This window comes from Atta colombica, unplaced genomic scaffold, assembly GCF_001594045.1.
Source record: "Atta colombica isolate Treedump-2 unplaced genomic scaffold, Acol1.0 scaffold150, whole genome shotgun sequence".
Classification (NCBI taxonomy): Eukaryota; Metazoa; Arthropoda; class Insecta; order Hymenoptera; family Formicidae; genus Atta; species Atta colombica.
This window is the reverse complement of record NW_017259240.1, coordinates 1,205,180-1,220,758: the sequence shown is the minus strand read 5'-3', so window position 1 is coordinate 1,220,758 and position 15,579 is coordinate 1,205,180. Positions and strand designations below refer to the sequence as shown.

The following is a 15,579-nucleotide window of genomic DNA, read 5'->3' as shown; positions in this document are numbered from 1 at the left end:
TTAAATAGAAATTTGAATATTATATAGTTATATATATAATTATTATAGTAATACATTTTAACACATGACTTCCAGAAATATTAAGTCCTTGAATTAATTTGTACGTAGAATTAAATGAAATTATATTGCCAAAATATATTTTTTTGCTTCTTAGCTCAATTAATATCCTTCATGAGCAAAACTCATACAGTAATATCACAAAGGCATACGAATGTATGTATCATTTTAGGTGTGATATCATAGTAAAATCACGATACATGTAAATATCGCCACGATTTCATTATACAACTATGATAAAAATTATTTCACTGCTATATATACAGATATATACAGATCAAGATAATAATGATTGTTTTGATAAATCTCACAGAGACATCAATTTATATGTCTATAATATGTCTATATTATGAATCCTTTACGATGTGAATGTTACAATACATTTTTTTTCTATGGGAGATTAATAAGAATTTAAATTAATTTAAAACTTAAAATCGGTTTTGTAAAGAATTTAATCAAACGACAAGAATAATGTTTTCTAATTACCTACGCAATGACGGCCGTCGGATGCCAAAGTATATCCATATGGACAGATGCATCGGAAGGAGCCTAGTGCATTGTGGCATCGGAAAGCGCACTGATTACCCAGCTCCAGGCATTCGTTCACATCTTCGCATACTTGATGAGCCCCAGGCGCGTATCCGTCATTACAAGAGCACTCAAAACCGCCATCGATATTACGACAAGTACCATTGCCGCAGATATTCTGCACGGTCAGACACTCGTTGTTGTCTACACATCGTCTCCCAGTTTCGTCCAATATATATCCGGTCGGGCACTCGCATCGAAATGAGCCATCCGTGTTGATGCATTCGCCACCGGGACAGGCATTTGTCATAAACAGGCATTCATTCAGATCGATCCCGGTATCATCCCGTCCTGGTCCTTCCGGACACATTTTCTTGAATTCCTCTAAATGAACATAATTATGTATATAATTCTTTTATCATTCAAATTACGTGATTACGTAATTAATACAAACTTAAATTATTAATAATAATAACGTATCTTTTTCTTTTATTCTTTTAGAATGTTTCAAATATCGAAAATTATATTATCTAATAAACATATTAAAATCCGTTTAATTAATTACAACCCGGCATCGCCGCTCACACGTCTCGCCGCACCGTGTCAAGAAACGGCGCGCTTCCCCTCTTGCCTCTCCAACGCGCTGCTAGCAGCTAATATTTGATAAACTAGGTCGGGCTATATCTTAAACGGCCGGAACGTTTCTCTCGGCATGCTCTCATTAATACGATTACAAAAATTAATATCTCGATTATTATTGCAAATGTCGCACGTTATGGAATTTTTTTTGTATTCATCTCGATTCCATCTATCTTCCTGTGAGTGATGGGAGAAGTCTCGCGGGAAACTCTTTTATGAAACATGTTTCTATAAAACATGTCTTTCTTAAATAAAAATCATGTTTTAAAATGAATTAAAAATGAATGATTTAAAAATGATGATTTAAAAATAATAATTCAAAAATGAATTAAAAAACCTCGATTATCCGACGTCTTCAATGATCCAATTTATGAGGTCGGATAATCGAGGTTTTACTCTAATTATTTAGCGAGCAATACGTGGCAGTGTTGTTAGATGCATACAGTAAGATTCTATTTTTCGTAAGTGAAAAATCACACAGAAGGGAATAAAAGCGGCAGCATTATGAAATTTTTCACACATGTTCTAATGAAATGATGCCTTAAAGATCGCCCTCAAAAATTGGGTAAGAACTCTTCTTCTATTGAATGAATATAATTATTTGTGCATGATTTTTTTTATTTTTCAGATAATTATAATGAATTTGATGAGCACTTAAAAATTATAAATAATTTATTGTGAAAAATAATATCTCAGTCGGAATTTGAATCCAGATTCTTGCATTCCATGCGAGTATCCTCTTAAATCGAGATTAGCGCTGAGTCATCGAAATTCGAAGGATGCTTGCATGGAATACGGGAGATCCAAATTCGAAGCTCGATTAAGATAACATTCTTCGCAATAAATTATTTTTAAAGAGACGCTGAAAAAAATTATTAATACATTACTTTTTAAAAATCTCCTAAACGTAAATTTATACTTCATTACTCATAATGTAATAATAATTTTAATAGTTTATGAAATGAAGAGAACTAAAAACCACTGCAATTTCTTAATTAAAAAAAATATCTTTTACCGCTATTTTCGGGCGGACACTGCTCGCAGTAACGACCCCAAGCTTTGCCCATTGTGCAGCAACAGTGCTTCTTGGTCATCCCACCCTCCCGTGGGAAGGTACACTGGCCTCGTCTATAATTATCATAGCATTGTTCTTCTCTTACATCGATACATTTCAGTGAATTTGGTCTTTCACTTAATCGATATCCGACTGGACACTCGCAAATTACTCCTCCTTCTGTATTGATGCATTGTCCATTCTCGCAAATGCCTCTCGTCTCTATACACTCGTCTACGTCTATATAAATATAAATCAGAAATTTAGAAAACGACAATGATCAATATAATTTATTTAATGTAAATTTTTACGTACCAACGCATTTTCTTCTAGAATGGTCTAGTTCGTATCCTAGTGGACAAGTACATATATAAGATCCCATTAAATTCTGACATTTCCCTGGAGATGGACATAGACCCGGTATCTGCAATAAATTAACTTGATTAATAAATTAATTTGATATTAACGTACATATTATGATTATTTATAAGTCTATAATTGTTAATACACGAGTATTAAATCTATTGGCTATTTTCTTTGAAAATTTTTCAAAATCAGAATTTATACGACATACTTCATGACATTCATCGATATCACGACAATGCTGGCCATCTTGCGCCAATACGTAACCATCTGCACACTCGCAAACAAAGCCACCAATAGTGTTCCGACATCGGCCATTGCGGCACAAAAATGGCATGATTCGACATTCGTTAATGTCTAAAATCAATTTATTAAAGGTTGAATATATAAAAAAATATTTTTGTTAATTGTAGAACTATAAAGTGCAATTACTAACCCGCACAGTCATTGTTCGGACTGAGTTTAAATCCTTGATAGCACTGACACTTGTAGGAACCCAAGGTGTTGATGCAAGTGCCGTTGTTGCATATGTTTGGATTGCGTTGACATTCGTCGATATCGACACAATTGTCTCTGTCACGAGTCAACGAAAATCCGGAATGACAAATGCACTGAAAGCCACCTTGCAGATTGCTGCATGCGCCGTTGCTGCAGATGCCCGATCGCTCGTAACATTCATCGATGTCGACACAATCGTGTTGGCTGGGTCCAAGTTTGTAGCCAGCTGGACACACGCATTCGAAATAACCCTGCTGGTTAATACACTGTGCGTTCCCGCTGCAGGGATTCGGTATCTGAAAACAACATTGGCGAATCCATATTTGAAAAAAAACATAGTAACGGCAATTTTTTTCTGAGTGCATTATAAATGATAACTATTTTATGAGCTTTTTAGAAACTAAAGTGCTCAACCTATACCTCTAACTTTGATAAATTTCAATCTATTTATATGTATAGTAGAGTATAAATATTAATTGTGTCACTTTTCTCTACATCTTATTTCGTGAAATTCATCAAAAAACTTCATTAAAAGAACGGGTAAGGATCTTTCAGCTAAAACATTACAAAATACCTGTTGACACTCGTTTTCGTCAATACACTGGTGTGAGTCCTGGTCATAAATGTAGCCGCGGTTACATTGACATTCGAAACTACCAGGTGTATTCATGCAATTGCCGTGAGTACACATTGTCGGCATTAAGGCGCACTCGTCGATTTCCTCGGAGTGATTCGTAATTGGATTCATTATTTGACCTGGCACCAGTCCGCACAGAATCTCGTGTTCGCCTGCAGTCAGCGAATGATTATTAAACTCATTTAGTACACCCAAATAGTATATGTATATAAATTGATCTCTCAAAAACTTACGGGTTCTTTCACCAGGACACTTCTCACAGAGGCTGCCCCATGCAGCTCCCATAGAACAGCAGCACAACATCTTTGTTTGTGGCTGTACCATAGGATTAAGGCACTGCCCAGAATCATAAGTAAGGTAACAGTTCTCCTTTCTCATATCGACGCACTCCTCTAAAGGAATGTATAACAGTTACATCTTACGATTCTTTTTATTTTATGTACAAACTCGACGTAAATTATGTTAAAATTTAAATTTTTATCTCTGGTAATATCCATGTACTATCCAATTAATTAAACCTAATGATAATGAAGTTTGATAAAGTAAATATAATTAAATAGTTTATTTAAGTATACTCACTCCCTCCGGGCATTGCCATATATCCTTCAGGACACTCGCAATGGTACTTCCCTTGATCATTGATGCAATATCCTACGCCGCATATTCGTGGATGCAATGCGCATTCGTTTATGTCTACAATAATTTTTGAAAATCATTTAAACATCCTGCTATTTTATAACGTAAAAACATTTGCAAAACTCTGAAAACTTGATAATTTGAACGTACGATTTAAATACGTATAAAGGATATTAAGATTTAAGATAATCCAAAGTTACAATTAAACTTTTTTAAAAACAGGACTACAGTTTATATAAATTGAAGGATTTTTCGAATATTATGTATTTCCGTTACCAATGCAACTAGTCTTCGAATCATCCAGGATAAAGCCTTCATTGCAGGAGCACATGAAACTACCGAATGTGTTGGTGCAGTGCCCATTCTGGCAAATATTCTCATGTTCCTCACATTCATTAATGTCTTCCAGAATAACGGTTACGCGATTCGGTCTGTACCCTGGTCCACTGGGACATAGTTGGTCATACTCTTTCGTACCGATCTGCGGACATTCTTCGCAATTATTGCCCCAGGCGGTGCCGATGCTGCAGCAACACGTTGCCTTCGTCACTGATGATGACACATCGAAGATGCATTGAGGCCGTCCAGTACCATGCTCGTAACCGGTGAAACAAAACGATTCGCGTCTATCTGTTTGACAAATGTAAAATCAAGATAATGAAGTAATGAATTATAGGCATTTGAAGAGTATAATGTTTGAATGAACAGAAAACCTACCAACGCAGGCATTCCCGGCTTCCACCAATTCGTGATGCGGTGGGCATCTGCAGATGTATTTGCCTTGCGTGTTGATGCAGGTGCCATACTGGCAGGATTGTGGGCTCTCACATTCGTCTACATCAGTGCAATTGCCACCGGAACCATCGAGCTTGTAGCCCTCGTTACATTCACAACGGAACATGCCAAAGATGTTCTCGCAGCGACCAAAGACACAGAGATTACTGAACATCTCGCACTCGTTGATGTCTACGCAAGCCTGCTCATTATGCTCGTCCGGGTGCATGAAGCCCATTTCGCACTCGCAACGATAAGCACCAGGATAATTCAAGCAGTGACCATTTTCACAGAGAGTGCTATCCTCTGTGCACTCATCGATGTCCTTGCAGTTGTAGCCGTCGCCTCGAAAACCAGCATCACACACGCACTACAAAATAATTTTAGCGAAATGAGTTAATAACTAATAATTGATGTTAACAGATCAATCGATAAAATCATAAGAAATTTCATCGAAATTTCTTTTTTATTATTTTTTAATACTGAAAAATACTTGGTCTTTTGATAGACCAAGAAAAAAACTCTGAGATATTAAAATAACTTGATAGTTATGGAGATTTACTGCCTTGCAAACATATAGATACATTTTAGTTTATAATAATTATGACTGCATTGAGCAATCAAGAATTATTTGATGCGTCATTCGACAGATACCTTAAAGGAACCTTCAGTATTGATACAATGTGCATTAGAATCGCAGCCGCCATTATTAGTGGAGCATTCATTAATGTCCCAACACTCAATTCCATTCCCGGTAAAGCCCTCATGACAGGTGCACACATATGAACCCTGGGTGTTCTGACATTCGGCAAACTCGCTGCAGGAATAAGCATTCAATCGACACTCATCGTCATCGGTGCACGCTGGTCCTTCTGCCGGCTTCACCGAGTATCCCTCTTCGCAGCGACAGTTGAAGGAGCCAATTGTGTTGTAGCATTCGCCGTATCCGCATATCTGTGGTTGTGTCACGCACTCGTCGACGTCTGATAAAGAATGATGCGTAAATAACAAGGTGAATAGTGTCAATTATATCTAAATCATGTAAACTAGAAGAAGAATCATGTAAACTAGATGAAGAGTGAAATCTCACTCTTAAAGATTAAAAACTGAGCCACTTTTTTTAAAATTAATTCAATTTTCACACTTCAGAGTGAGATTCCATTCCAAAAAATTTAGAGTAAGTAATTTAAAATAATGTAATAAAAGATTTACCTATACAGGATATACCGTCTCTTCCAGGCAGTAAGCCATTCGTGCAGTTGCATATGTAGCCGCCAGGTATATTCTGGCATTTACCTCCATTGCAGATGCGAGGATTCTCCTTGCACTCGTCTACGTCCACACAAGTTCGGCCGTCCAGGTTCAAAGCATGACCAGTACTGTCTCGCGAATAATAAACTATTATTATAATATCTTTAGAATTTTAATTAACTGAATTATAGATATACATATATTAGAGAAGCTAAATTTACTGTGTAATGTATAGACTGGTAAGATATTTCATAATCGATGTTGAAATACGAAAGTAGTTTAAATATCAATTAGATTTTTTTGTGTAAATACAAATGATAGTTGATAGACATGTTTATACTGATTGTGGGTGGCAAGTGGAAGCGTTTGCTCTACATAATTATAGCTTTACAATTGTTTCTATAGTTGCGGGATTCTCATACTCTATTCTAAATAAATAGATCTATCAACATTTATTTATATTTAAACAAACAATGTTTCATTCATGTTTGAATCTTCTTCGTATTTATAAATGATAATTTTAAGGGACTTTAAAATGTTTGTGCATTGAAAAAATAACAATCTTTCACCGGCATGAACAGGAAAAGCTGCCCGGCGTATTCAGGCAAATGTCTTCACAGCCGCCGTTACCAATCGTGCATTCGTTGATGTCTTCGCAATGAGATCTAAGACCCGTCTGTTGGTAACCATCGTCGCATATGCACTGGTAGGTGCCCATCATGTTCTCGCAAACGCCATTCGAGCATATACCACTAGTTCTCGAGCACTCGTCAATATCCTTACAGGACTGCTTGTCAGGCCCCAATTCATGTCCTGAAGGACACTGACAATTGAAACTTCCTTCGGTATTGATGCAGATTCCACCGCGACACAATCCTGGCGTCTCTTCGCACTCGTCTATGTCTGGAATGTTTGGCAATTACGAAATTATCTTCAAATTCAAAGATACTATGTCAAGTTTTTAAATTAAATTAATTTAATTCTTAAATCAAATTTTTTATACCATACCCATGCAAATCTTCATGATATCATTGCTACGGTAGCCAGGATTACAGTCACATTGAAAATTACCAGGAGTGTTCCTACAGGTGCCATTACCGCATACCCCACGCATGATCTCGCACTCATCAATATCTGAAAATTTTAAGTTGAGAGAGAGAAAGAGGGAGAAAGAGATTACCTAATTTATCTGTCTATACAGAATGTTTTGCCGAATTTCAATGACGGACTATTTTGATGTCAGAAAAAGTTAATTTCAAATTGGTTAACAAATTTTGTTATTTTAAAAAGATGCGTATGTAATTTAAAAACTATTATTACTTTGTATTATTTAAATGTTAATGTTTTTTTAAAAATAGTTTAAGTTAAGAGCAGAGTATAAAATCTATCACTAAAAAATATATATAGATATATATATAAATAGATTTTTTATACTTCTAGAATTTAAGAATCCAAAAAAAGACTAGGAGTAAATCTTTTCAAATCCTGAACTTCAAGATTCTATGAAGAAATTACCTACCGTTGCACTTAATACCATGTTCATCAAGTGCGAAGCCCTGATTGCACTTGCAACTATAGCTGCCGATTGTGTTCTTGCATCTACCGTTCAAACACATGCCCGGGAACTCGATGCATTCATTAACATCTTGTCGCTCAGTGAAGCCGTCTCCACGCGGGCATAATTCGGTATGAGCCTGTGTGCCTATTTTAGGACACAGCTCACATTTGTCGCTACCCCAGGCGCGGCCTACGGAACAGCAGCAGAGACTCTTGGAGAAATGACCCTCTATGGGACTGGTACATTGACCATGACGATGATCCAAGAAACATATTTCTTGTCTGGTGTCGATGCAAGTGGTGTCTGTATTTGAGATATTGAGAAAAAAATATGGAAAATTTTTTTAAAGTCCACAAATAATTGAACGTTTGAGACAAAAATATTCAACTTAGTTAAAATATAATGAGAAATATATCACAGTTTATGTTATAATTCTTTATGTACTTTTCTAATATATATTTAACAATCTTTTTTCTAATGAAAAGCAATATATGTGTCTGTGATAATTTGACACTATTGACTTACGCGTCGTGTCTAAAGTGAGGCCAGGAGGGCACTCGCAACGATACGAGCCGTCTGTATTGACGCAGGTGCCACCCCCTTTGCAAATCCCGCTGTTGAGCTCGCATTCGTTAATGTCCGCACAGCCCTTGCCGTCGACTTTCGCATAGCCCTTTGAGCATTCGCAAAGTAAATGATCACAAATCTCGCAGGGACTGCCCCAGGCCACCCCGACTGAGCAGCAGCATTCCGAGCGCAGAGTTACCTTTGGTAAATTATTCTCACAGCGACCATCTATCATTTTGGTCCAGCAAGAGCCCTTTCGATTGTCTGGAATTCAAAATCTTGTCTATATTTATATTTATTTTATTTATACTTACAATAGAAATCGTTCCATTGTTATTTGGAATTTTCCATACCCATGCAAATGTGACCGGTATTATCGAGAATGTATCCTGGAGAACACTCGCATTCGTAGGCTCCCAGAATATTGATGCAAATACCATTGAAACATACGTCTGGTCCTAACTCCTCGCATTCGTCCACGTCCTCGCACATTTGATTCTGCGTATTGTATCTCATACCCGTCGGGCAGATGCACTGTGAGTAAAATGATGCTGTCGATAGTTCACGACATTTATATTCCAAATTGAGTTAGTTAGAAATGTATAATATATTACTTAATATATTACAAAAAATGGATGGTGCAATAAAGTGTAACTTGAGCAGTTAATGAGTAAATTTCTTACATACAGAGAAACTAAACACTGATCAACTTCATTCGATTTTAGTATCAAAACATAATTAGTTTATAACTTAAATTTCCTGTACTTTTTATTTCAGTTTCATTGAAGTTGACTTATCTTTTTAAAAAAATTTAATTTATGGCAAGTTTCTTCTCTCTCTCTTTCACTTAATAAAAAATGAATAATTTGCTTACTTGGAAACTACCGGGTGTGTTTCGACACTGTCCGCCACTGCATAAGGAATCCTCCAGTTCACACTCATTGATATCGCTGCATATCTTGCCTGTTGCATCAACTTCGTATCCATTGTCGCAGATACACCGATACGTTCCCATAAGATTCTCACATCCGCCATTGACGCAAATGTTTGGATTTTGAGCGCATTCATTGATGTCTATGGTAATCATAATTAAAATTATTCATTAAATTGAAAAACTTGGCAAATTTTATAATATTAATATTAAAAGATTTACAAATATCTATATAGGTTTTAGAATTGTAAAAGTTGCTACTTAATGTTGACGTTTTGTAAATGTAAAAGCAGATTTGAGAATATTGAATTTCTGACGTGAAGTGAAATGACTGTTAGTGTTTTACCGTCGCCATTATAAGTCATTCCAGCGCCGTGCGGACATAAGGCTTCGAACTCTGTGGTGTCCGGAAGCGGACAAGGTTGGCAGGTACTACCCCAGCCCATTGGCTGGCCCAGGATCACTGTGCAGCAGCAACAACTGGACTTTGTTACGGCAGTGGACGTAGGGTTGGAACATTGCCCGTCTCTGTACTGCGAATAGCACAGATCTCTTCTCGTGTCTGAACAGCGCAGAGTCATCCAATAGAAATGTAATGTTTCGTTAATCATCGATCAAATATTGAATTAGTTGTACAGGAGAGAAAATTCTATACGAGAAGTCAATTTATTACTTCTTGATAAAATTAATATCAATCTTGTCTTAGAATTATTAATCAATCTTGTCTTAGAAAATATTTAATGCAAGATTTAATTGTAAAGTTATCTAAACAGCAATCACGTCACAAGATTTTTGAAGAAATAATAAGTAGAACTGATTTTAATTTAATGAACGTTTAATTATTAAAAAAAATTTCGAATTAAAGGATATGTAATAATTCATTTTAATAATTTACTTTTTTATTTTGTTTAATATTTTAAGAACAAAATGTAACTCATACAAACCTAAACAGGACCTTCCGTCAGGACCCAGATTGAATCCCGGATGGCACTCACATCGGAAACTACCAGGCGTGTTAATGCAACGTCCATTTTGACACGGTAAATTCACGCATTCATCGATATCTTGTAAGATAAATAACAATAGATTATAAGTTAATTACTTCTTTCTTCTGTATTTAATTTTATCTTTAAATAATGTTTGGAGAAAATCAACTAATTTCGCAGAATTTAAATGCTCGATTAAATTTTTCGAATGTTAAATCATTGAAATGTTAAAAATCTAGATTATGCAGAATTATAAAGATCTAGTATTTTATTTCCACGAATGTCTTAATTGTTAGTTGTTCAATGAGATCAATACCGATGCAGTGACTTAAATCAGGACCGATTCTGAAGCCGGAGTCGCACACGCACTTGAAGGAGCCCTCCATGTTGACGCACTTGCCATTCTCACACATCCCACTGGTGGAACATTCATCCATGTCTACGCAAAACGTATTGTCTCTTGAAGGAGTAAAGCCTGACTGACAGATGCAATGATAGGACCCTGGCGTATTTTCGCAATGGCCATTCAGACAAATTCTTGGATTCTCAACACATTCATTGATATCTGAAAAAAGAAAGTTCAGACAAATTGTTACGCAACTATTTCCATTTCAGAAATATCTTCTTTTTCTTCATCACCATTACTATTTTAGAGATCGTACAAAATACTTCGCTTCTGAAAATATCCGATTCTTGCGAAGTACTTTATTCACGTATGTATAATGTAATATTTATTATTCCTTAGGATCCTCACCTATACAAGTATTTTTTGTCGGCGATAGCGCGTAACCATCGTTGCATTTACATTTGAAGGATCCGTTCATGTTGATGCAATGTCCATTGGTGCACATGCCTGTATCTTGGCATTCGTCATGATCTAGAAAGATATTTATTCGTATTAATCAGTACACATTGAGAGAAAAATGTTTGTGACTATAATTACAAAATAAATTACAATATGATTATAAGCTCCATATACTTATTATAGCTAATGTTAGTAGTAATAATTACATTAATATAGTTCTATTAAAAAATACATAGTTGACATTGAAAATGGCTAATAAATTGTAGTTAAATTAATAATTGCAACCATTTTTAATGCATTATTATTAATTATTTTACACTACTATCAAATATTTTTACAATTTTCTTACCAACACAACTGCAATCATCATTACTATTCTATTGTTGCTTTTATCGATAATACCATTGTACTGCTTTAAAAAGTTAAAAAGGAATTCGAGTAATGATTTTACCGGTGCAGTATCTGCCCTCGCCAGAAACGACAAAGCCGGGCGGACAATCGCAAGCGAAGCTGCCGGGATAGTTACGACAGATTCCGCCCTGACAGTAATCCAACTGACACTCATCCACATCCTCGCATCTACCACCAGGCTTCCTTGTAAAACCCGGATAGCATTCGCATTCATAGCCTTCCTTGGTATCGATGCATTTTCCGTCGCCGCAAATGTCCGGTCGCAACACGCACTCATTCACCTCAGTGATTGACTGCAGTTGCGAGCAAAGCCTGTTGTAATCATCTACAATTGAGTAATAACGTGGATCCTGTAGAATTGCCAGTTGCCGTAGTCGTCCGCTTTTATATAGTCAATTTTTCATGTGTCACGCGAGTCTAGTTTTGGATTTGCTTTGTGTGTCGCTTCAATGAAGAAATTTTTCAGCGTACTCGCTAAAGCTCATTTTCACAATATATTACTTAAAGATTAAAGGTTATCAACAGATTCATTAATGAAATTCATTCATGAATTTCTTGATTACCTTTAATCTTTAGATTATCATATATTGTGAAATCGGGCCTTAGAGTTATTTTTTGATTGATGAATAAAACAGACTGTTTTCAAAAAATTTATTTTAGTTTAAAACAATTAAATTATACAAATTTAAATGAATCAAATAATTATGCAAGTACCGTTAAAAATTATGAAACATGTATATAATATCAGGATACACTTTGTGGAATCTGCCTTTTTAAAAATGTATACGTACCACTACCAGGATTAGGACAGATAAAGCATTCATCACCCCATCCTCGACCCATATTTTTACCACAGCAGCAATCCTTTTTACTCAATCGCATAGCAAGGCGATTTCTGCATTGTCCATTACGGTTTACTGCCGTGTAACACAATCCCTGTCTGCCATCTGACGAGCAATAATTAGTCATTAATTTAAAAAATTAGAAATTAATTAAGAAATTAATAAAAAGAACTCAAAATAAAAAATTCACAGTAAAAAAATAAAGTTATTGAAGAAGAAAATATTAATGAGCGTTTGGTTTAAAAATAAGCTGGTAGACGAGATAATCAGAACATCTAAAAAAAATTTTAACTTTATAATTATATGTTACGAGTATATTATATTATAGTTAAATTTATGATAGTTATACCTTCATGATATAAAGGAATGTAAAAATAATGAACTTTAAGACTTCTGGGCAATATTTTTTTTCTAGAACAAGGTTTTAAAGAAAACTACATCTAATGCTGTCGCTACCTCATCTAATCATTTAAAAATTAATTGCGATATCTGTTCTCATAATTAGTTACCAATGCAAAATTTGCGATCTTGGCTCTGTATGAATCCCGGATTGCAGTGGCAGTAATAACCGCCGTTCGTATTTATGCATCGGCCATCTGCACAGATGCCCTCCTCTTGGCATTCATCCCTGTCCTTGCACTCATTGGTCTCGGGATCTCTCGCTTGTCCCGTGGGACACTCGCAGGTAAACGAGCCAGGTGTGTTCAAGCACTTTCCACCCTCGCAAAGTCCGGGAATTGCTTCGCACTCGTTGATATCTGAAGACGTAAGAAGTTTTTTCATACTGGTCGTTTAGTTATTTATATTAACAATTATAATTTATGATTTAATAAAATATATATAATTATAATTATACAAATGATTTAATAATTAAATATATATTATAATTATTGTATGTATCATAATTATGATTTATTCTAATAACTATAAAATTTTTAAGTTATATATGTCTTAATGACGTTTAAATGACGTTTGATGGTAATCAAGATAATGTGTATATAAACAATTAATTAGACGTTAACGTACCGACGCATTGACCCTGATTGGTTTTCAAGTAACCTAATTCACAATCCAGTCTGACTGGACATCTCTCACAGGGGTGACCCCAACCCTTGCCCACCGTGGCGCAGCACAACTGTCGTGTGCAAACCACTCCTTGAAGACTTGCCAAGCATTGACCATTTTTTACTTTGGTGAAACAGGGTCCGGTCCTAGACACGATAGTACATAAAAGTATAACTAAGCGATACATCGATATATTCGTTATTTTACCTGTAATCGGTTTCACAACGTCTTCCGGTGTAACCGTAGATGCAAGCGCAACGATCTGGACCAATGCATCTTCCCTGGTTTAAGCAGGGCTCGCGACAAATTGCTAATTAAAAAGTGATCTTCTATTAATTATTATTAGTTTTTTAAAATAATTTTTTATTTATCTTCTCTTTTTCGATATCTAAGATATGCTTCAATTCAAGATAGAATTTGTTTTCGTAAAACACGTAAAAATCTATGATTTTATTTCAGTTTACGAGATAAATTGGACTTACGTTCGTTGCAGAATTCTCCCTGGTATCCGCTGCGACACTGACATCGGCCGTCGACACAGTTTCCGTTTATGCAATGAACCTTACATCTGCCTGCCTCGCCGCGATCACCGCCATTTCCGGTCTCGGCGGCGATGACTGTTGATGACATATTTGTTGATCAGATCATCAACAAATTTTATTTTTAATAAATCCGCTATTGTCTTCAAAACCATTCAAAAAAATGACTAACAACTTTATAAAAGGATTGGTTTGAAAACTCTGGGGAATATCCGGTATATGTCTCACCTTTGCTTTGACCATTGCCACAAGCGGAAGCGACAACGCCGCCCTCACATAAACAGATATTCGGTCTTATGCATCTCCCAAGAGGACCGCAGCGTTTTGCGCAAATCGCTAAAACAATAGATGATATTTAAAATTTTAGATGATTGACCGAATATGATACGTGTTTTTCCATTCATGTTTATTTAATTTTATCAGTCGATTTCCACTCAATATTGTTCAAAATCTAATCTCAAAATTTAACAAGAAATCAATAAATGTTATTCAAATCACATTTACAAATAAAGAAGTGAAGGATGCTTTCCATCTGATAACAGTTCTGTCTTTGTTCTGACTTTTGGAACGCCAAGAAGAATAGAATGATGTCTGCATGAACTTGTGACCTATCTCGAGTCTTGAATTTACTTTTTTTTTCTTGCGATTAGAAATAATTCACTTAACTGCAACGAAAAATTTAAAAGGCAGGGAATTTAGATGATTTGATGTTTACAATTTTTTACATAAATAGAAGAGAGAGCCTAAACTCTTTTTATTTTATTGCTACACTAAATTAAATTTTATCAATGCAAATTTATAATAATTATAATTATAATTATAATTAAAGGTCATGATGTTAATGGTTCAATATCTTTAAGACATTACGAACTAATTATTGTCAGACCCGGAAATTGTGACGGAATGCAAATCGCGAACGAAGTGCGGCCACATTACCATCAGACAATGTGATCAACAGGAAGCACATAACAGGTCATTAAACCAGTTTTATTCGAGGCGACCGTTCGTGTCGTATAAATGTCCATTTGTCCGTTACGTAATTGCATCGATCATTATCATTCCCAAGCAGTATCGGTAATGATAGGTGGTTCCTCTCGCCCGATATCTCATGGGAGGTCCGATTGCGATAGAATCGAAAGGATATGAATTATTACATTTTGAATCACATTACATTTTATTACACATTACATTACATTACATTTTAGCTTACTTTATTATTGTTAATAATACGATTTCGATGATTATTTCGTGTTATTTACATGTATTTTAAATTCTGCTTCTTTTAATTTTGTAAAATCATTAATTATAATATAACATGATTAATTAATTTATCATGAAACTTGAGGAAGAACGGAACAATCATATTTTTGCATTTTGAATTTAGCTCATAAACAAAAATTTTAATTTTTTCGAATTTTAATCTCACAGTTTGCTTTTT

The 15,579-nt window shown here is 35.3% G+C and overlaps 1 protein-coding gene across 1 annotated transcript in view; it reads right to left on the bottom strand.

Annotated features, from left to right (window-relative positions):
- The window catches only part of LOC108685350 (fibrillin-2-like), a 19,366-nt gene extending 5,134 nt beyond the window's left edge, over positions 1 to 14,232 (bottom strand). Inside the window, exons 1-28 of the mRNA XM_018190097.1 lie at positions 14,085 to 14,232; positions 13,810 to 13,912; positions 13,564 to 13,748; positions 13,047 to 13,295; positions 12,487 to 12,642; positions 11,736 to 12,020; positions 11,234 to 11,356; positions 10,796 to 11,044; positions 10,438 to 10,557; positions 9,840 to 10,055; positions 9,437 to 9,636; positions 8,916 to 9,096; positions 8,521 to 8,826; positions 7,957 to 8,298; positions 7,446 to 7,571; positions 7,007 to 7,340; positions 6,399 to 6,565; positions 5,841 to 6,169; positions 5,130 to 5,556; positions 4,689 to 5,042; positions 4,356 to 4,469; positions 4,010 to 4,168; positions 3,714 to 3,928; positions 3,078 to 3,435; positions 2,853 to 2,998; positions 2,594 to 2,702; positions 2,240 to 2,518; positions 544 to 969 (exon numbers count right to left, since the gene is read on the bottom strand). Coding sequence (XP_018045586.1) covers positions 544 to 969; positions 2,240 to 2,518; positions 2,594 to 2,702; positions 2,853 to 2,998; positions 3,078 to 3,435; positions 3,714 to 3,928; positions 4,010 to 4,168; positions 4,356 to 4,469; positions 4,689 to 5,042; positions 5,130 to 5,556; positions 5,841 to 6,169; positions 6,399 to 6,565; positions 7,007 to 7,340; positions 7,446 to 7,571; positions 7,957 to 8,298; positions 8,521 to 8,826; positions 8,916 to 9,096; positions 9,437 to 9,636; positions 9,840 to 10,055; positions 10,438 to 10,557; positions 10,796 to 11,044; positions 11,234 to 11,356; positions 11,736 to 12,020; positions 12,487 to 12,642; positions 13,047 to 13,295; positions 13,564 to 13,748; positions 13,810 to 13,912; positions 14,085 to 14,232 — 6,406 coding nt within the window. The remainder of the gene's footprint in view (positions 1 to 543; positions 970 to 2,239; positions 2,519 to 2,593; positions 2,703 to 2,852; positions 2,999 to 3,077; positions 3,436 to 3,713; positions 3,929 to 4,009; positions 4,169 to 4,355; positions 4,470 to 4,688; positions 5,043 to 5,129; positions 5,557 to 5,840; positions 6,170 to 6,398; positions 6,566 to 7,006; positions 7,341 to 7,445; positions 7,572 to 7,956; positions 8,299 to 8,520; positions 8,827 to 8,915; positions 9,097 to 9,436; positions 9,637 to 9,839; positions 10,056 to 10,437; positions 10,558 to 10,795; positions 11,045 to 11,233; positions 11,357 to 11,735; positions 12,021 to 12,486; positions 12,643 to 13,046; positions 13,296 to 13,563; positions 13,749 to 13,809; positions 13,913 to 14,084) is intronic.
- Positions 14,233 to 15,579: the final 1,347 nt, after the last annotated feature.